This window comes from Vidua macroura, chromosome 2, assembly GCF_024509145.1.
Source record: "Vidua macroura isolate BioBank_ID:100142 chromosome 2, ASM2450914v1, whole genome shotgun sequence".
Taxonomy (NCBI): Eukaryota; Metazoa; Chordata; class Aves; order Passeriformes; family Viduidae; genus Vidua; species Vidua macroura.
The window spans coordinates 96,249,892-96,272,215 of NC_071572.1; the positions used below are offsets into that span (position 1 = coordinate 96,249,892).

General features: G+C 42.5%; 1 protein-coding gene across 2 annotated transcripts; it reads left to right on the forward strand.

Annotated features, from left to right (window-relative positions):
- Positions 1–7,371: 7,371 nt before the first annotated feature.
- SERTM1 (serine rich and transmembrane domain containing 1) lies at positions 7,372–21,451 on the forward strand. 2 transcript variants are annotated; one of them, XM_053970345.1, is made up of 4 exons: positions 7,372–7,890; positions 15,075–15,167; positions 16,858–16,948; positions 18,544–21,451. In XM_053970345.1, exon 4 carries the CDS (start codon positions 18,728–18,730, stop codon positions 19,049–19,051), a length of 324 nt encoding a protein of 107 aa, XP_053826320.1. In that variant the 5' UTR covers positions 7,372–7,890; positions 15,075–15,167; positions 16,858–16,948; positions 18,544–18,727; the 3' UTR covers positions 19,052–21,451. The 2 variants fall into 2 exon arrangements, with proteins under 2 accessions (XP_053826320.1, XP_053826319.1); XM_053970344.1 differs by lacking the exon at positions 16,858–16,948.
- The last annotated feature ends 873 nt before the right edge of the window (positions 21,452–22,324 follow it).

Consider the following 22,324-nt stretch of genomic DNA (forward strand, 5'->3'; position numbering starts at 1 on the left):
TCCCCTGAGTGTGGTTGTCTGCCTGCTCCTATTTCTGCCTCCCTACTCCTTCAATCAATCCTCAATAAACCCGCTCAGATTCCAGCAGCTCAAGAGTCCTTCCATCTTCCTGGTGGGGATTTCAATGACGCTATCCAGGCACCCGTCAACCAGCCAACTGAGGGTCACCCCGTGGGACTCGGTCTGGGGTAGCCCATACTAAGGAGGCAGGAATAAAAGAATTGTAGTTTATAAGTGGCCTTATAAGGCCACTGCCTTATAAGCAGAGCAGCTGCATAACATAGCTGTTAACATAACACAGCAAAACATATTATATGTTTTTTGTAGGGTGAGAGTGTAGAAAATTGCAAAGCTCTAATTTCAACAAGGAGATAAACATGTCCAGAAAAGATTTATTTGCCTCTCTCTCTATCACTGTTGTGCTTTAACATCCTTGACTGCAGTCAAGAGATTGCAAAGGCAAAGGATCTGATATCAGTGCCGAAAGAGGACTCTCCTCATATATTGCTAAGCACATGTTTAGTACTCTTCAGAATCCTATCCAACTTATTGAAACACTGTCTCAGTTGAAAAGGCTATGAAAATTGCACTTGCCATTAACATGGCTGAGTTTTGAGAAGAAAAAGAACTGAAGTCCCTTTTGTCTATCTTTGGTGTTTCTGTCCACAGATAACCTGTGATTATTTGCCTTTGATATTATAAGACTCTAAACCAGCAGGGAATCCACTTATTTTTTCACTAGTGCTTCAAATATGAATAGATCACAGAAAGAGGCAGGAACAGCTGCTATTTTTTCACTCTTGATTGGTGACAGAACTTGCATTTTATTATAGGGTTGGGATGAAAAGCTGATCTTCTCAGAGTATATGTCCCTGGGCTGGTATGTGCAGATGCACTCAGGAGCTGATACGTTATCAAAATTATTCTCAGTGCTGATGTCACAGCACTTTACACTACCACTCCAAAAAATTACCTAAGGTTATCACACAGTTCATAGATTTCTCTGACTTTGATGAAAAAGAGAAACTACAGAAAAAGGCAATGTTACCTCAGGGACAAAAAGAAGCAGCAGCCACTGACCTTTGAAATGTTAAAATTATCCAAAAAATCAGATTTCTCAGAATTATAATGAACATCCTTTCCTTACACTGCTTTTTTTTCTCAGCTCAGAACTTATTACTGTATTAAAAAAATAAAAAGATGCCTTCTAAAGAGAGAGAGGACTCATTTGGGAATATTTCATCCAACATAAATAGATGGGTTGCAGTAGCTGTGCTTCATCCCCTGGGTAAAAGGCAGCTCCACATGAGATCTGTCTTGCGCTTTGGGTTTGTTTTCCCTTCTTGCTGTGGGCTCTGCAGCTGGCTCTGTAGGCCTCAAAACAGGAGGGCCCTGAAGAGATTCATCTCCACTGTTGTTGCTTCTGCTAGTTTGTGGAGATGAGATTGTTCTTTTGGCGGAATCATTTATCTTTGTGATGAAGGTCCTGATTTTCAATTATACTTAGGCCACTTTGGAGCACTCTGGCAGTGTAATGGGTCTTTAGAATCATCTCAGATCAAATTTGTACCCCCTTTAAAGCACTTCTGCTCTGACAGAATGGTATTAGGTGATTGCTGAGTACATGGGCATCAGATCTGTAATGGTTTGATTAACTGACAGCGATGTAACTATGTTTTGAAAATGACATGAACATTAAGATGTCACAGGTAAGGGTAGCAGGGTAGTTCTGCCTCGGCTATATCCAGTGGTCGTAAGCGGATCATCTAATACAGGTGCAGTAACAGCCAACAGCAGTGTGCAACAGCAGTGTGCCTGTGAACAGACAAAATACAGAATTATTCCTCAAATGGCATATCAGTGAAAACAGTGGTTGTACTGACTGATGCAGTGATGTGCTTTTGGGAGAGCTTGTGGGTTGCAGTGAAGGCAAACATACAGAACAGCCCTAGAATTTGGAAATCCTGGCTTGGCACTTAAAACTTTTCTGGTTCCACAGTGAGATCCATATGAACAGAAAACCCTTTCCAGATAGCAGTTGCTGCACACACCCCCCCCCCCCCCCCCAAGTAATACAATAAAGTGTGTATTATATATATTTTAAAAATAAAAAAAGGTGGGAGTTGGCTGGTTGGATTTGCCTTTAAATACTTAATTGCATGTGTACATTTGGAGATGAGTGCCCAAGATTCCAATACAGATAGTGAAGAACTGGAGCTCAGCTCAGTATCATTTGAGATGCCTTTAGGCATCCTGCCTGCATTCTGGTTACCAAGTAAGAGATCTGAATGCTTCCTATAGGCCTTGCTCATATCTACCAGCACTCCACAATGTCTCTGGTACCCTATGACATCTAAAATATCATGGATGGTATCTGTGGGCAAGATGCCCCTGTTTAATAGGTACAATCTGATGTTACCAATACTTAAGTAAATCAGAATCAATTTCATTGAAATAGGGTAATTAGACCTTATGCACTTAGGGCAAGAAACATCTTGGTCCTTCTCACAGAGAGACAGACCATCAGAAAAACTAGGTATACATACATGCCACCTCATAACTGCTCTGCCTAGCAAAACTTCAAGTGGAGCTTGTATCTTTGTGAAGACAAGAAGTAATTAGCCACAAGACACAAATCTCCAGGAAAACAAACTTCTGCAGTTGCAATACTTGCAGAACTATTTACTCATCATAACTTATGTATGAATTTCATTGCCTTTAAAAATCAAGTGCAACTTACTCATCTGGCTCTGCATAGGATTTGCTGTTGGCTGTTAATGAACCCTGATTCCCAGAAGAAACAGCAGTCCCCAGACATGACAAGACACCATCATTTGACCTTGGACATTATCCGTGTACTTAATGTACCTCACTGCAGATATGTCCTAAACAAAGAGCCAGCTTATAAAAATTAAAAAGATTCAATGAAAAAATGCTGACTACTAACAGACAGAGCTGATCCATGCCAAGGTTTTATATCACGGATAAGCAGTGTATGAGGCATTTGTCCTCTTATTAGAATGTGAATCTATTAATATTATACAAGTGACATTTAGGGAAATGAATAGCCCATTATTCCATAGGGGTCTCATTAAAGATAGCCTCTCCTGAGGTTGCTTGATGGCAAAGTTTGTAAGTGGATTAGTAGGAAGCATGGAGAGAATGAATGAACTTCAGTGACTGCTTCTTATAATGTCTACAGGTAATTAAAAAGACCAGAGGTATCTGGAGAATTCTAAGTCTAATAGTGGTCTAACAGTATTTTAAAAACATCTAACGATGGAGTTAATTGAGCTTTAAAATTCATTTAGCTGGTCCTTGCATTAACAAGTAGCTTTTATGTGATGGAGGAATTAGAAGTTAAATATTGTCTCAAGTCTTCAAAGATGTTTCCTATTTTTTGTGTTGGCCATTATTAAATAGTAATGTTTATGCAAATTATAGTGCCAAAGCCTTTTCAGTACTGGAAAATGTTACCCTCAAAACTCATTAACTTTCAGCCACCATGTTCACAAAGAAGTACAAGACAAAATGGGTTCTAAAGGCAGTGTTACAAGCTGAGTACAAATCCAGGCACTAAGAGGACATGGTCAGGTTCAGGAAGGCATTACTAAACACTGCCTTCTCCTGGGATCTTGGTAAAGAATGAAGGGAGAGACAGTATTCACTGGTTGTCCAAAGAGCAGAAGGTTTTATTTTTAACCTGGGTCTCAGTAGAACTGCATTCTCTATATGTAAATGTATAAAGTGGAGAGCTCAGCTGAACAGATGAGGATCTGATTTTCTTGGGTGGGATTTAGTTAATTTAACTGCTATGTTCCTGTATCTTGGGAGTGTAATGAAGCAGAGCTTTCTGAGGAAGTTCCTAAGTTCCTTAGGCAGTCAAAACGAGAAAGAGAAATGGCTTTAAGGCCACCAGACAAGGTCAGGTACTCAAACTTGGATGAATAAGAACTCCCTCTGGAAGTTTTTACACTGTTTGCTTATTCCATCACCTAATGACTCTGAGAAGGTACAGGAAATCATATCAAGAACCATCACATCAATAATAACAACAATAATAACATTTAATTTTCAATATTTTTCTGTGTTCTAAGAAAAGCTATTAAAAGCTATCCACTTATAGCCATGATGTCTCATAGACAGCCTAGTAGCAGCAGGAATGACACTGAGCTCTGGAGGCCAAAACACACTAAGCATCAGTCAAGCTACATCTCCTTGATGTGCTCTTTCCAGAACCTCAGAGGCAACCAGACCCATCCAGACCCTCAACCTGTTGCTCTGATGCTCTGACTCCAAAGAAAGTCAGTACTTATCTGATTGCAACTGCATTAAAAAAAAAAAAAGTGGCTCTATTTGTTACTCTTTTTTTTTCTCACTATCTCAAGACTCCATGCATTTTTTTTTTATTCTTTACTGTCCTCTTTCTTTCAAACATTTTCTGAAAATATCTGTCTTCCCATTTCTCTGTTTAATACTCTTGGTATATTTTGTCACTGCAAAACATTTTGAAACACATTTTGCATGAAAGACACTGTCCTGAGGAAGGGCCAACTCACACTGTGTTGTTTGCATAGAGAGCATGAAGGAGGAAGTGCAATAAAAGAGCAGCTTAATTACTTTGGAGCCACTGTGGTTTCTGCTGCCACAGCCTCTGCATGAGGTCCTGACGCAGCCACCAGCGTTGGTGAGAGAGGCCTGATCTTGCTGACAACTCCTCTGGTGCAGCTTTACCCAAAGTCACTGAGCAGCTCACAGCAAATGAACAAGCCACAAAGAATGGCAAGACATCAGTGACGTAGCCCAGACTAAAAAACTTACAGAAACAGCAATGACCTCCAAAAAACATAAAAGGCTTTCTGCCCTGTTCCTCTTTCTGCCCTGTTCTCTCTCCTCTGCTGAACAAATCATAACCTCTTCTAGCAGTGCTGTTCACCTCCCCTTGAGAGGTGCTTTATCCAGGAAAAGAATGAAAAATCAGAGCACAGCTGCAAAAAAAAAATTCTCACTTGTTGCCTAAGTACTTGTAATTTTTGTACCTGAACAAGCTAGGATGATATGACCTAACCTACATTGCATATGTTGAGATCGTGAGACACAGTGGATAGATGTGGATCTGACTTCTCAGTTTCTTCCAGAGCCAAGGATTACTAGTGACTATGCCTGATGCTCTGGGGCAAGCACATTCATCAGTAGAAAGCACTTGAGTATTTTCTCATTCTTCAGGGGATTAGACTTTGAGCGAAAATCCACAAAAGTAATACAAGCCCAAGTGATCATAGTTTGTTTCCTTTAGAAAGCACTGGGGTTTTTTTCTGGCCAGTCCTAGCAATGGCACACCTGTCTTAGCAGCCACTTCAGCTCTGTTGCATTTGCCTTTCCTTCTGTTCTTCTTCCTGTTTGACCTTGGGAAAATACTTCCTGCCTGTCCCAGGTTGCAATTCCACTGCTGGAATAATTGAGCTATAGCAGAAAACCTTTCCACTGACTTCTTTCTTTTTTTCAAGATTCAAACATTTTGCTTTACTGCTTTTGGTTCCCTTATCTCCTTAGAATTTTGTACCTGGGAACTTATCTATATGCAAAATTAATGTTGAGAACTTCAATGCACCATCTCTCTCTGTTTATATCCAGTGACATCCCAGACACAGGGCTTGTACCAGAAAGTCTCTACCTCTAGTCTGAGTATACAAATAAGAAAGGATATAGCAAATTCTCTGTATTTTTAAATGGTTCCAGCAGGATTATCCACCTCTAATCTAACCATTACCAGTACTGTAGTAGGTGTCTACAACAATTCTTTCCTCACAATTTCAACAGGCTTTGTGTGCTATTTCCACAGAAGTTAATGTAATCAGCAAGTTCACTCTCAAATGTGCCCTTTTCTGCAGTGAATGCAAGTTGAAGTGAGCCAGTGGTCTGCCTCCAGGTTAGAAATATCATAGTACTAACTGATACTCTATTCTTTTTTTGTTCATGTGCCATGCATGTGACTTTCCACTCTGAAAAGCCAAACCTAAACAAAAACCACCCCAAACCCACAAAAACATTGATTTTCTTTTTCATAGGTGAAATATGGAGCATTTTTGCCATTTGAAAGTCAAACCTGTCTCTTATATGTCACTGCACTCACTGGTTATTATCAAAGAGAAATAAAACTCATTCTTGGGAATTATTTTTTCTTTAAGCTTTGTCTTTTTCCTACTTATTTGTATGTCTTGTTCCTCCAAGATTGACTGTTTCATGACATTCCAAGTTACTATTCTACTGAAACTGTGTAGACTGCATCAAAGAAAGCACATCTCACAGGATTGCCTCCACAGTACATTATGGACTGCACATCTCCCTAAGAGCAACTTTGAAGAACAACCTTTTCCAACATCCTTTCAGAACTGCACATGGACATTAGCCAGACACAAGACTGAGCTGCAGAGGGTGCATTAAACTCCCCATCTGCTCTTCACAGTGCTCATCACTGATGTCTAACCACAGTAAAGTCATTTGGCCAAAAAAAGTGTGGATGAGACAAGCATACCAGAAGCCAGATGAACCCTTCCTTCCTCAGTGTCCATGGAACGAGATGTGTCTGATCCAGCCAACACTTTCTCAATATTTCATTCCAGAGCATGTGATATCTGTAAGTAAGTCATTCTCCAAATGAACTAGGGAAGCCAGGTTTTGTTCTCATTTCCATTACCTTATTATCTCAGTTGATCTTAGCACAACTATTAATTCACTCCAGTTTACATGATGTCAAAGTATCCCTGAGGGTCTCAGCAGCCAGTCGAAAACTTGGCAGAGTTTGCGAAAGTCATCCGCAAGTTTTCGATTTCCAGGAAACCTCTTTTCTAACCCACTCCTTCACTAGGTCCAGTTCCCGTTATAGTGCCACGATCTGACCCTCTGCAAACGCTCTGCTCCGAAGGAGCCCGCATTTCCCACGGGCAGCTCTGCCCAGTGGAATATGGACTTAATATGGGACTTTTTTTTTTTTTTAAGGGACCAGCCCCGGCTCGTTTAAGGGATGTATACTGTGCGACAGCCGTGGGACGGTAAGAGCCAGGTGTTATTGCGGGTTTGAACGATGCCCGGTGACTTCCATCCCCTAACGCCGGTGAGGTCGGGGGCTCGCCCCACTCCCAGGTGAACGCAGCGCCTCGCCCGGGCTCTCGCACAGAGGGTGCGCTCGGCCGGCCCCAGCCCCTGCCCCAGCACAGACCGCCCCGTCCGGGCGCTGGGGCAGCGGCCGCCCCGCCGCCGCGGCCCCGCGGCCCCGCAGCCCTGCCCGGCAGCGGGGCGGGGGCGGCGGGGACGGGCGAGGGGCGGGCCGGGGGCGGCGCTGCCTCCGCGGCCGCGCGGGACGGCAGCGGGAGCCGGGGCCGCGGCTGGAGCCGCGCAGGGGAGCGGGGAGCGGGGAGCGGAGCTGCGCCGGCGGGGCGGCTGCGGGCGAGAAGGTGCCGCGCTGCCGGCTGCGCCTGAGCATCCCGAGCCGGAGCATCCCGGCGGCGTCAGCCGTCTGCTTTTCGAGGGAGGTCGGCACTCTGGATTTGGGGTGTTTTTTCCTGCCCCTGCCCTCACCGGGTGCGCGTTGTTCGTGCTCTCGGTGCCAGCGGAGCCTCGGCGAGCACGGCTGCCCGGCGGCCGAGCGCTGTTGCTCGCACGCTCCCGCAGCGCCGGGGCCGCTCGCTCCCGCTGTCCGGCGCCGAGCGGTGCCGCGCCGGCTGAGGCGGGTCCCGGCGGCTCCCCGGCGGGTTTGGGAAGCTGCTGTGTGCCCTGGAACAGCTCCCGCCGCGCCTCGCCCGTGCTGCTGCTCCGAGGGAGCATCTTCAGCGGTTTGCCTGTCCCGTGCTGTAACCAAGGGCATTTGATTTTCACAAGCGTTTAACCGAGGTATGTGTTTTGTGGCCTGCGCTTGCTCGTTCACAAACGTCTTTTGGAAAGAACCTGTGTTTAGCCTAACTCACTTCGCGGGTTGGCGAGTCTTTGAATTGAACGGACGCTTCTTGGGTTTGAAGAAATTGCTTTCGGCGGAGGCAAAAAAGGGGAACGCTCTGCGAGAGCGTGGTGACAGCACGGGGCTGCACAGCTTCTGGAAAGAGGGATGCGGAGAGAAGGGAGGCATGGGCTCGTTTCTTTTGCTGTAAGATGCTGCAGCCCAGGGGTGTGATAGCGCAGACCATTGGGTCATCACTGTGCAAGCAAATTCGTGGCTCAGCGGGCATAAGCACAGACTGCCACTCGTGTGCTCTTTCACAATGCTTGCGGAAAGATGACGGAAAGGATTGCTCCCTCTGCAAATAAATTGTTACATGCCTATCCAATGTAGTGGGAGAAGAGCTGAGCTTAGACACCACAGCGTGGGGAAAAAACACAGGATGGATGCACAAAAATATGCCCTTTGCAAGCATTGTATGTCTGCCTAAAAGCTGCAGGCTGTTTCAACATCATCTTGCTAGATGTAATAAAGTTTGGAACAGAAATCAAGTGACGCAAACTCTTCCTAGCCTTGCAAATGCTAAACAGTTCGAGGAAAATTGTGAAAATAGTGGTAAAGGGCTGAGAATTTGCCATGCCAATTAGAATTTATATAAGGAAAGACAATTAAGAATGCATACTAGCTATTATTAAATTAATTCTTAGCTAATTGTAGCAGAATGGGAGAAAGATGAATAGGAGAAATGTGTAAAATCTGGACCACAAAAGATGCATATAGTGCTGGCAGTTTTATTATGATAAGGGATCCAGCTGGAGTGTCATGTCTGTTTCCTTGTGATACTGCTTTTTACAGTCATTTTGAACGCACTCTAACTTTCCAGTGCCTGAACAGACTGAAACAAAAGGCAACCTGAAACCACCAGCTGCCTTCTCTCTGGTATTATGCCTAGAAGGACTTGTTCCCCTTAGGGATGGTTGCTGGTTGTAGCTGTATACTGGCTGCCTTCCTTTCCCATGTCTTCCTCGGACTGGGTCACCCCTATCACCCAAGAAAGGGGGGAAAGAAAAGGCAGGCATGTCCCCCCGCCCCCCTCATGTTTCCCCAGCTTTCCTGTGCTCTGGCACACAGGTTGACCTGCCTGCAGGCTGCTACTCGCTATATCCAGTACGTGTGCTTTGCTGTCAACAGGATACATGCTGCAGGACCTGGAACTGCTGGGGAAGGGGTCTTGGGCTATTTCAGCATCCAGGTCTAATTGAGTGCTGTCACCATGTATGTATGTGCACATATTTGGCATACGAAGTTATTGTTGGGGGCATTTTGCTAACCTTTTCAGATGTAAAAGGCTGAACTGGGATAACTCACCTCTGCCAAGTGTCTTTGCTCATAACTGGGTCTTACTGGTGCAGTGCAAATTGTAAATTGTATCCTGTAAATTCCCCATCAGGGGCAGGAAGCAATGGAGCCTTTCCTTCTTGTGCCCCATCTACACAGAACCAGAAGAGGATTTATCTCAACAACAAGAGTACATTCAGAAGTTGCTGAAAAATCTGATGTTTCTGATAGGTCTGAGACTTGGAATCTAAATACTAAAAAGTCAATATATTTTCACCTCCTGCACTCTTTTGCAAGCAGTCCTCCCCCTATTTCTTCATGACTGCGGTTACCTCCTTTTCCTGGCTTGCGCAGAGGAAATCCTGTTACGACATAGTCGATCCATGGCACTGCTGCAAAAGCCATCTCTTAGCCTGCCACTTCATCTGCATCTCCCCTCTTTGTCAGTCCTTCTGCTGCTCCGTCTTTGCCCCTGCATCCAACATGTCAGTCTGAGGTTTTGCTGTCAAGTGTCCTTGACAGTCGCCCTGTACATGATGAACCAAATCTCCTGCTTTCCCAAGATGTACCCCTGGGCTTTGATCAGCCTGTGCTCTCAGCATCTTTCTCCCTCAAGCATCATCTCTGCTTTTCTCCCAGCTCCACCTTGTGCTTACTTGTAGATTCATATAGGCACTTTGTCCATCATTCCTTTATTTTCCTAGAAATGTCCCAGGACATTTGCTTTGGTTTAATGCCTTCAGCAGCCATCTGGTGAGATGCTAAGACAAGCCCTCACCTGTGCTGTCACCGTCCCTGCCACTGGAATTATTCTTGCTCTGGATTGGAGCACAACAGTGTCCTCTAAAGCTAGGACATCTGAAAGGTAGTTGTTGAACAGATCACTCTAGCACCAGCAGAAACTCTCCTTCCATAGCCTACATTATCCTCACTTGCTCTTTTTTGGCATTTCAGGTGCAACCCTGCCCCCTTATGCTTGCACAGCACACCGTGGCTCACTGCAGCTCCCTTTGCAATTGTGTTGTCTCTTTGCCTAGGTTATTGCAGGCTGTTTTGCAAGCAGGGACTATATGTGAATATTAGGCACACAAATATGCCATGGTTTCTTCATCAGGGGAGGGCATGCATGCAGCCTGTGTTGATAAAATAAGGAATGGTGAGGATAGGGATCTTCTGTTACAGCAGTGAGTGGAAACAGAGAATCAAAGGACAAGGATGTTTTCTTACTTTTCTTAGTAAAGCATAAGGTACCCAAGTCTGGAAGCAGTTACAGTGAATGGAGTGACTGGGATAGCACATCTGTGCCTAAAACTCCTTTGACATTTAAGTGTACAGACATTTAAGTGTAGTTGATACTGAATCTGCATTTTTTTTGGAGAGAAAAAAAATCTGAAAATTATGCATTAACGGAAATTTCTGTGGAACCAAGTGTAAAAAACTGTGTCCTAGCTTTATATTGTGACAAAGTTCCTAAGAAGGTTGAAATGAAATCTGCTTGACATTTTTGGGTGTGATACGGATTTATAAAATTTGTGATTTATAAAATGTGTGATTTATACCTGGTTTTTTTTTTTTTATAAAATATATTCAAATCAGTATATCAGCTGAATTTTGCAATAGAAGGGTGTTTTCTTATTGTTCTGGACTCTACTTCCTGGGTCACAGCTTCGCTAGTTAAGGACCAATATCCCCACTGACTAGCAAAGTTAAAGGGTGCTTACTGTTCAGCAAAGCTCCTTGCTGTAGTCTGCCCAGAATTCTCCTGAGACAGGAGTGGACATGCCCGCGTGGAGTGTGGAGATGAGGGCTCTCAGGTACGCTCGTGCGTGCAACCACGTCATCAGCATTGGGCAGGAGGATGTGCTGCAGCACTGGCAGAGACAATAGAGGCCTTAAGTCCATTCAGTTCCAGATTTAGCCACACTTTGTCCTGCATTCCTTGCATTCCTTCGTCCTGCATTCCTTGTAGATTAAGGGAATGGGTATGATATTTTTGAGAGGTTTTTCCCCCTCTACCTGGAGGTAAACCTGAGTCTAAGCACTGCCAATTTTTGGTTTCACACATGAGTGTGATGAAAAATGAAAGCAAGCTCTGATAACAAGGACTGCTTGCCTTGGAGCTTGGTATTTTATCTGGTATGTTTTGGCCTGAATAAACAATGTGCAGGAGCTGAAGCACTGCCCCATGAGAAGTGTGGTGGCTTCAGGAAGGGCAAAGACAGTGTACAGCCCTCCACTGCACTGGCCACTTGGCCTCAGTTGTGGAGTACAGTGCTGCTCTGCCTGTGTCAAATAAAAGAGATGGTTATTGGGAGCTTTTGTTTGTTCTGAGATTAATTACATCACCGCTATGCCACACACACACATGCTGGATGGAATCTCCTGAGAGGCTTACCAGTTGATGGGATGTTCCACACAGCCTTTGGAAAGAAGAGTGGGAGACTCAACTATGAAAGAAGACAACAAGGCAGAAGCAGTTGAAATACTTTCATATACTTGTTCCACTGAGGAAAATGGATTTTAATAGAATTTTCATTTCTCATTAAGCAGCCATTCCACACTACACTAAATTTTCTGCTCAAACAAAACTTCCAAATCAGATGTTGCAAGAAGTCAAACAAGAAGTCATTACACAAAATGCAGAAGTTGAGGATTCCTGACACCTGCTGGTTTCTCCTCTTCCCTGGCTAACCTTGCCCTGGATCTCCTTTCCAGCTGGGCACCTGTCACGTTGACAGTGACACCTTAGTGGCTGTTTTTGACTGTAGAAGTCAATTACCAAGATTTAAAGCTGTTATGGGCAGCCAAATGGCTGTGTGAACCTTCATGTCTTCTCTGCCTAATCACCCACTGTCATTAAACTTTAGGAGCTCAAATCTGTTTGAGGTTTCTGCCTGGGTTGAATTTGGCTGAAAGTGGCAACAAAAGTTATTCAGAGTGGCAATAACAGGAATAAATTTGGGACTGGACACCAAGAAATCAAATACAATCCATCCCTATGGTCAGCAAAGAGTAGGCTTTTAAGTTTTGGGTCGTTTTTTTCAGCAACCTGTATTTTTTCACAGAAAATTTTCAAAAGAGAAATTAATATTTTTAACAAACCAGCACAGGAAGGAGACTGATTTCCTTGGTGACCGTATCCTTTGGCTGAGATTCAGATTGATTGTCTCATAGGAGGCTAGACCAGGAGGGCCCCATTTCTCTAAGATCTCAGAGGCACAGCAGTGAGACTCCTTAACCCTCTCCACATCCTGAGAGATATAAGGAACAGATAGATCCCTACTCCTTGCATATCTTACTGGCACAGTGAATGAATACACTGTTTGGGCCAAATCCTTCTGTAGGCTACTGCTGCAGCTGAAATGGTAAAAATAGCTGTGAGGGGCATTAGGGTGGTGCAAGAGGATGAAGGACTGTGGGATACAACTGTGTATGGCAAGGAGTCTTCTGAAGATAAGCTTGTTGATGTTCTGGTCCAAGTATTTCTCTGTTCTTCGGAGATAATTGAAAGCTCTGCCCTCACTGCCTCACTGTGTACACTTTCCATTTGAATATGAATGGCTGCAAAAAAACTTAGGAACCCTCAGGATGTCTTGTGTTTTCCGTGTTTAATCAGCCCAAGATTTGGTAGGCTCTGGTCCTCTTGCCTTGCTGGAGATTGTGGCACTGTTGTATTGAATGAAGGGCTAAATGGGCGAAAGCAGTGCTCTGTGTATCTGGGGGAATGACAGGGCTCACCCCCAGATTGGGGTGACCCTGGGAGGTGGTAAAGTCTCTCCTCCAACCTCCAAGACTCAGTAGTCTTCAGTCGTCCGGTCTCAAGGTGGTTTACTGCATGTTATCTCAAGGCACACACACTCCCTGACATTCTCTCTGACTCCTTCTCCCTCTGTGTCTCTCTCCGTCTCCCTCCGTCTCTGTCTCTGTCTCGGTCCGTCTCTTTTCGTCTCCGTCTCTGTCTCTCTCCTGTTCTCCATCTCCTCCCGCCCAAGGGGCTGGTGCCATCTTTTATATCATACATTACATATTAAATGTTTATAGTTTTTCCCCAATGCCTATCACCTATTGAACAGTGACTTTCTACTCTAAACCAATCTGTGAGTGCCAACATCACCAAGAACATGGAGGATAGGAAGGAGAAAGAAGGAGGACAGGGCACACCCAAATCTCTCCATCTTAGAACTTCTGACCCCCATGTACAAAACTCAGACCCCTCTGTACAAAGCCTAAAACCCCCCTGTACAGCACTCAAAAATCCTTCCTTTCACTTTGTGATTACTTCTATTATAATAGCTAAACTTTTGTGATTTCTTGTTCTTCCTGCAAAGTTGGTAAATTGTTCCATGGATCAAATTCAAAACCACAGGGGTTTCCGGCTGCATGCCAGGGTCTCAAATGCTTCTGACCTGGATCCGGAACATCCAAGAGTGTCTGAGGGACACCTTGGGTTCCGACAGGGGAAGATGGACTAACAAAGATTCTACCAAGAAAAAAAAAGCAAAATACTTTGCATTTGCCTTGGTTGAAGATACAGCCCTGTTGAAGGGATCTATGCCTCTTTCCCCCAGGAAAGAAAGAAAGGGGAGGAAAAGGATCTCTGCTATGGGGAGACAAAACTGAGGGGCATAAGGTAGAGCTCTTGGCCATGTGAGCCATATTTGCCAGAGAAAATGCATACAGGGGCTGCTGTACTCCCTCTCCATCCTGTACCACACCTGCCTCAGCCTCAGAGCAGTTCTGGGCAAGGTGACAATGGTGCACACCCTCATGCAGTGCATGTGCTGGGTCCATCTCTGGGGCAGCTGACTTTGAGGTTCACCTACAGCCTCCTACATCTCCTTCACAAAGAGATGGTCAGGGAGCTGACTCCCTTTGGTGGAACATTAGTATATTCAGTGTTATCAAAACATTTGGATTTCAACAATACTGTCTTTTAACAGCTGCACTAGACAATTTTCTTTATTGAACTTGGAGAGGCTTAAACCAGAAGTGATTCAGTGACTGAAGGGATGAAAGCAGCACAACAATGCATCAACATCCATCCCCAGAGATCTGCTTCTCTAACACAGTCAAATTAAATATGCTGATGGGGCAGAGCTCTAAGATGTACAATAATCATTGTGAAAGTGTCTTTTGTCTCCCAGAGGTGAAAATCTGTTTGAGTGTGCCCCTCTTTTGCTTTAATCTGTATCATTTGAGATTGTTTCTTCATACACAAGAAATTTAATTTACATTATTAAAAACAATTCAGGGGCTATGTGTTAATTTTAGGTATTGAATGCATGTAGCACACAAAATTATTCTAGCTATTCTTGTGCATATAACATATTCAGTTTGGATATTTCAAGTTGTGAAAATTTAAACTGCAGATAGTCAGAAATAAAGAGAATTAATAAATAATAGTGTGTAATCCAAAAGACCTGATTCCTGGCAGGAGTCTTTAGGGTATAATGTGAAATGAATTGGAGAGCAGACAGTGCTCTAGTGCTTAAAAAAGTGCCAGACAGATGTCTGTCTTGGTCCTGGAGCACACTGCAGAACAAGAGAAAGGTGTTATCAAAGCCTGTCTGTAAAGCAGTGTTCAGGATCATCGTTTTGATGCTGTACATGCCGTGCTGTAACTGGGCAGCAGAAGGATGTTGTTAGCAGGAATAAAACACAAGCCAGGATTCCAGTTGGTTTGGTTATTTTTTCTGAAATTTCTGCCAGTAAGAGCAGTCAAAATTCAGCACTTGTCCTTCCTTTATTTTATTATTATTGTAGTTGTTACTAAACTCTTCCACTTTTATTTGCTTTTTTATAGGGTCTTTTCTCAGCATGCAGTCCCTTTAGATTTGGGCGTGATCACCAACTACACTGGACATTTGTCTTCTATTTCCATATCTTCTTCCTGCCTGTAAGTATTTTATTCTTTCTCCTTGCTCATTTTTCTTTTACTTTTAAAGATCAGATTTAACTCATGGGTTCTGGGTCTGATCCCAGGTCACGATGTCTTTGATTTACATTAATATAAATGACTCTATTATCCGCAGATCCATGGGAAATGTAAATTAGAGAATCATTGGAGCCTATCTGAATTAATCTAAGTATCCTTATGGCTCAGAGGGTTTCCTTTTTGCAGGCCCACACAAACCCCCAAACAAAATATAACTTGATTTTAACCTGCAACCAAGACATCTGGGCACTTGTCTTCTTAGATTTTCAAATATATAAATTTAAATAATGTTAAATCATAATAAAAAATTGAAATTAGATTATTAAAAAAGTTTCATAGGGAAACTTTGTTCGTGGCAGGAAATAGTTCTTCTTTTCCTTTTGTGCTCTATTTTATTGAGTCAGTTGGCAATTGATTCTGTTTCCTAGGCAGGGTGGAAAAAGGATTCTCTGGTCCTGGAAGGTCCATCTGTAAAGAAAAAAAGAAGCATCCTACTTACTTGTGGTCTTTAATTGCCAAAGGCATGTTAGCCTAGAAGAAGCATTAATGATCATATTCGTGTTAATCTCCAAGCTAGAACTCATTCTTTGCCTTTCCTACCTAAATTTTCAATGGAATAAAATGTTGCTCACATCTTATTTCCCTCACCTACTCAGTTTGCCCTTCTTCTGGTGAATGCCACCTTGTCCATCTCCTACTTACCACAGGATAAAAGGAAATATGTAAAAACTCAACTGAGCCTGCCTGCAGTATCTGCCAAGTTGGCTTACCCCTGGAGTAAGAGTGGTTGTCCTCACCTGTGAAAGGTATTTATACCAAGGACATGAATGAAGAAACAATGCACAGCTGGAAGAATATTGCTAAATAGTGGCTCTGGCTGAAAAGCCGGGATGTGCAAATGACACCATGTATCTAGGAGAGCCTTTCCTTTTGTGTCAGTGCTCATAACTGAAGACTAGAGTGGCAGAATAAGGTTTTGCTCTCTTGTACATCTAAAACTAGCAGAGTGTGGAGGTAGACTCTGTGCCTTCTTGGACCAGTGAATTGTTTTACTGAAATATGTGAACTTTCTAGGCAGATTGTCCATCAGAGCAGCAAGGCTGTGTAAAATGGAGCAATAACAGCAGGAAAACTCAGCCATAGTCAAAAAGGCAGAGTATGATCTGGGGCTTTCAGCAGTGAGGCTGGACTGGAGGACTCAGGGAGCCTCCTCAAGTCACACAGCCCTGTCCTGGCATTGCAGAGGTGCCTCTGACAAAGTAATCCAGATCCAGCTACACCATGAAACCTGAGTCTCCCTGCAGACAGGTGCCAGTTCTTCTGTCCTAGGAGTTTCAAGAGTGGTTAATTGGAAAGCCACCTCCTGTCAGACAGACTTCTCCTGCAGTCATTCAGGAACAATACTTGCAATTCATTCTTTGCCTTAAACCAAATCAACTTTCCAAAAACAGATGAGGGAAAGGCAGGGACCACTACAGAATATGAAAACTTTGCCTCCATGGTTCATTTCCTGGGTCAGTTTACAGCCTCAGAAAGAACAGGTTTATTGCAGTTTACCAGCTTTGCCATTATACTTTGAAGTCAGTTGCAAAATTCCCAATCATTTCTGGGACTAGGTTTGGGCTAAATGTCATGATGTTGTTGTATCTAGTTTTCAGAAATGCAAAAAAATCCCAATTACCTAACGAGAAGGTGAAGCTGCCATCTGACTCTCTGGGAGTTATTTCTTCAGGAGGATCAGGGTAAGACAGACAAACAGTTCATAGCACTTACCTTCTTATCTCAGCAGAAGCAGGAACCTGAGCTGAAGTGGTAGCTGTGATGCACTGGATCAGACTACTCATGGCTTCATTTGGAATTGGACTTTACAGTGTCTCAAATCTCACTACAAAATATTCATTTAGAAAAAGCCTGGGTGATGTTGTAAGACCTATAAAAGCTCTGATTTAGCAATACACTCACATCTCTGCTTAACTGAGGTTCTGATTAGTCCTATTTAGTACTATACATTTTCCACTAACTTCAAAAATAGTCCCCAGAAATGCCAGAGTTATTCCTTGTATCAGGGTCAAGTGCTAGTAGTAAAAGCAGAATGTAGTAGATTTAAAATTTGTTAAAAATTTAAAGGCTTTCAACTTCTGCCATGTTAAAGAATTCATGTGACTTAATTCCTTAAGTTATTATAGAGCAATTCAATTAATAATGGATCTAATTTTCATTATGACATGTAATTAAGAATAAACATCTTCTGTATCAAAGCCTATCTTTTAAAAAGGATAAATTAGTTATAACACACTTAACTATTTCCAGAACATGAAATGAACGCATATTGTTCCATTAGTTAATTTTATATCACCAAATTAAAGACAGTTCAAAAGGAGTATAATCTCATAAGGATCTCTCTCTGTTCAGTCTGTTGTGACTTATTTCAGGAGGTACAACAAATAGAGTTTCCTATGGGGCTAAATACAATTAGGGTGATAAAATGGTTTTAGTTTAGTATATTTGATGCATCACTATGAGTTATATACCACAAGGGTAAGAATATTTTTATCTGGTATTTGCAGATGCAATTTTGTGCTCTTGCATATCTTGCAGGCTGTTGGGATGCCTGATTAAGACCACCAAAAGCTCCACTATAAAACAGCAGACACAATAAATAAAAAGTAAAACAACATCTGGGATGTAACCTTTTGTCCATAGCCCTTAGATAGTCCTCTCATGCTTGCTGGACTGGCAGGGCTGCCCATTCCTTAGGACTTTGCTTGTAGGTGTCAGAAGCTGAAACATGCCTGCCATTGAGATCTCCATGGCAGAATTACAGCAAGATACATTTTGATATTTGAAACCATTCAAAACATTTCATAAATACACAGCAAGAAAGCAAGTCTGGCAGATTTTCTAATTCTGGGTACCTCTGGCAAGACACTATGGAGTAAATAATGGATTCATCATCGACTATGATGTGGAGTGGCTTTGCTCATCAAGGTTGAGGAGCTGAAGTCTTGAGAGGGAGTTTCATTACTTGACTAGATTTTTTATCACAAGATAAATTAGATTCCAGTACCTGTATCCCATACAAAGTACATTTTTGATTGTGCTGTTCTGCAATTAAACAACTCATGGTTGGGAAGAGTCAATCCATTAGGATTCAGTAGGATTTCTTCTAATCCCTGCACTTTGGAAAATTGAGATACAAAGATAATTGCTAGTTAATTTTTTAAGAATTGCATCTTCGAGCTAAGAAATGTAACTCTTAAGACCTAAATTATATCAGGTGCACATTATCTGCTAGTAAATTAACCTTGCTTTTTTTTTTTTTTTTTTTTCCTTGCAGTTCTGAAGGATAAAATATTAAATTGTCCTGGGCTTGAGCAGTAAAGGATAAATTCATTCACTGGCTGACTTGTCATCTCACCGTTGTGATGGAAAAATGTTCACTTAAAATAAACCCTTTTTATGCCACTAAAACTGCCTTCGAATACAAGATCTGTTGTGATTTTTAAAACACAAACCCAATAATGTCAGAACCTGATGCTTCATCTGGATTTGTGGGCAACATGGAAAATGGAACTTTTCTGGAACTGTATCCCACATCCCTTTCAACTTCAGTGGATTCATCGCCTGGCCGTTTATCCAACGTCTATGTCTATGTTTCTATATTCCTTAGTCTCTTAGCTTTTCTCCTTTTGCTACTGATCATTGCACTTCAGAGGCTGAAAAACATAATTTCTTCCAGTTCCTCCTACCCTGAATACAATAGTGATGCTGGAAGTTCGTTCACTAATTTAGAGGTTTGCAGTATTTCTTCCCAGCGCTCTGCTCTCTCAAACCTGTCTTCATGAAAACAAATGAAAGGAAACACATGGGGAATGGAAGAGCTTTGTCTAGTTTTTCGGGGAAGTAGTGCATGTAACATTTGCCTTAGAAGACTATTATCAAGAGGTGTTTTTAAAAGTTTCCTTTTTTTTTCCCCTTTCCTTTTCTAGTTCGCATTTCCCCTTCAACTAATTTTCATTTTGAACAATGGATAATGAATGATACCTGATCATCATTTCTTGCCTGTAATAGTGATGCTGTCTCTTTCTCACACATAGATGGTGTTCATTAGGAGTATTCCTGCCAAATTGTAACACAGTTCTAACTGGATGTGTCATTTTTCTGCTGTAATTGTGACCCCTTCCCTAGTCTTGTGTCAGCAATATGCTGACTATTTTTCTTTTCCTTTTTTCATTATATAAGGACTTCTGGATGAAATCCCTATTGCAAAAGTACAAAAAATCTGCTTAAATTATAAATATTGGGACAATTTAAAGTTGTTGATATTGTTTCCTTTTTTTCTTTTTAGTTTTCACATCTTTTTCAGTGTTTATTGATGTTTATAAAATACGACTAATTCTTGAAGAATGTTGCTTTTGTTTATTTGTACTCCCAACTTGTTCTGTATAAAGTCTGTATTTTAGTTTTTGAGTCTCTTTGGTTAACTTAGTAAAGCAACTACAATAACGATGCCTACGGTTGAATGTGTGGAGGTATTTTTGGACCCCACTAATGCATCTCATTATCTCATTTGCCTAATGACATGTTCCTCCAGGGGGCAGCTTTTGCTGCTGAATCATAAATACCACACAACTCCTTTTCATTCTTCACAGATACTGCAGCTTATTCTTACTGGATAACCAGGACAAACTAGTGGTTTCTTGTAAAAGATCTGCATTAACAAATACAGGTAGCAAGTGAAGAGCTCCTAAACTGTCTTTTAGGCATATGATGTTTGTACTCACGTCAGCAGGGCCAGCAGGGACAGAAATTGCTTGTACTGGTGAGGACTTTCTGGGCCAGCCTTTGTCCTCTGATTGCAGAAGTGTGCAGTGGGTGGAGAGGGGCACACAGGGATCTGCACAATGGCCAGGAAGACCTGAGCTCTGACCTGCAGGAAGTGCAAGGTGTACCTGCAGAGGGTAGGAAAGGATGGGCAGGATAAATGGCAGTGGCTCTACCACTTTTCCCCATCAGCATAAGGGCAGGCCAGTGAGAGGGGAAGAGAAATGGATTCACAATCTCACTCCTCTTTGCCATGCCATTTTCTGGGTTATCATTTCCCCTGCTCAAAGTGTAACATGTCACTCCATTTCTGCAGTAAAATAACGAGCAGCTTTGTGAAGTGGATCCTGTGGTCAGCTGGGCTTTAAATCAAGCCGAACATTCAAATTAGTGATTTGAAGTGCCAAGTGTGACCTATTAGAACTGCAACCCCAGACTGGTGCAATGCCTTGTTGTCCTTACTGCACTGTGTGAGCACAGCTCCATCCTGCCACCCAGCCCATGCAAATTTTGTGCTCGTGGCTGGATCTAAGTCACTGGAGAGACCTAAGAAAGGTATGGCATTGTCACTGCATTTTCTGTAACTGACATAACACAGGTGTAACTCTGGGAGATGGGATTATCTCAGCAGGAGCAGCTGCTCTCCCCTCACATGGCACCACTGCCCAGCAGGCCAAGGGGTTAGGGAACACTTCCCAAACATATCTATACCTCTTGCCAAGCTGTCCATGCATTTGTAAACAAGACAGACTCTGCCATTAACTACACAGGCTTCAAAATACAAATTTGAAGAGTCTGGTGTAAATATAATCATTAGAAATGCAGCTGCTGTTGCCAAACAATACAGATGATGCTGGAGTTGGTGTTTTTAGATTTTAAAAGTGGACATGCAGTATGGTAAGTGGTAATGACTTATGGTGGTGATTAGTTCTTTACAGAGTCCAAAGAACTTGCTGACTAATAGGGAATGTAAGCCTGCAGACTCCCTGAGCCAAACTGGTTTGATGGATATATTTACAGCTTGGAATATTCTATTCATATAGACAAAAGTTTCTTGTATGTCACTTTTCACTGTATTTGACAATTGGCCTTGGAAAAAGAGGTAGTTGTTTAAAAGAGATCAGGAAACATTATTTTCCTTCTGAAAGCTCTTTGAAATCCCAACCCTGTTACAGAATATATTTGTATGTAGACTGGTAGATAGAAATAAACAAACTGTAAATCAAGACAGACCAACTGTTTGACTATCTTCCCTTACTGACAAAATTGTAAATTTGTTGCTTCCTTTGCTGCAAATGGAGGAATTTAATCAAAACCAGAGATGAGACCACAGGTCGAGATGGGTGTTTGTTCCCAGCAGTGTGTTTATACTTGCAGATATAGGCACATTTAATATTAAAATACAAACTGTTGAAACCCCATCAGCTGTGTTCAGTGAGCTGTTGTCAAACTTCACCAGAACAGAAAGTATTTTTCCAACTGCAGAAAATAGCAGAGATAACTGAAACCACACATTTGATTTTGCTTTGTAGTTTACTAGATGCTATTACTTTTTTCCCACTCTGCAGTGACATACAGGATTGTATAGTCATCATGATTTCAGCTGAGTTGCATCTGTTCTCTTCAGGACAGATTTAAATAGAAACAAGTAGGTTCCAACAAAATAGCATCAGGAGAAGCCACGGGAGAAAAGCACAATGGCATTTTTGACAATTGCTAAGTGCCAGTTCTTCAAGAAAAAAAGAAAAGAGGAAGAAGAAAAGAAATCCACCTAAGAATCTGAACCTAAGTTAACCTGAGAACACTAGAACAGACTTCCTAGAGAGGTGGTGGATACCCCAAACTTGTCAGTGTTTAAAAAGCACTTGGACAATGCCGTTATCAACATGCTTTAGCTTTTGGTCACCCCAGAGTGGTCAGAGAGTTAGACTAGATGATCACTGTAGATATCTTCCAGCTGCAAATATTCTACTATTCTATTCCAACTAGATACAGGGATATTTTTTGCTGTGTCCAGTTCTGGGTTCCCAGTAGAAGAGAGAGAGATGTGGAGATACTGCACTGAGCCCAGCTCAAGGCTGCTGAGATGATTAAGGGACTGGAGCATCTCCCACATGAGGAGAGGCTGAGAGAGCTGGGACTGTTTAGCCTATAGAAGGCTCTGAAGGATCTCATCAATGTATAAAAATACCTTATGGGAAGAAGGAAGAGGGAGCCAAGGCCTTCCCAGTGGTGCCCACAACAGGACAAGAGGCCAAACTGAAATACATGAAATTCCACATGAAAATAGATTA

Coding starts and splice junctions, on each gene's coding strand:
- SERTM1 (XM_053970345.1), top strand. CDS start 18,728: ATGTCAGAACCTGATGCTTCATCTGGATTTGTGGGCAACATGGAAAAT.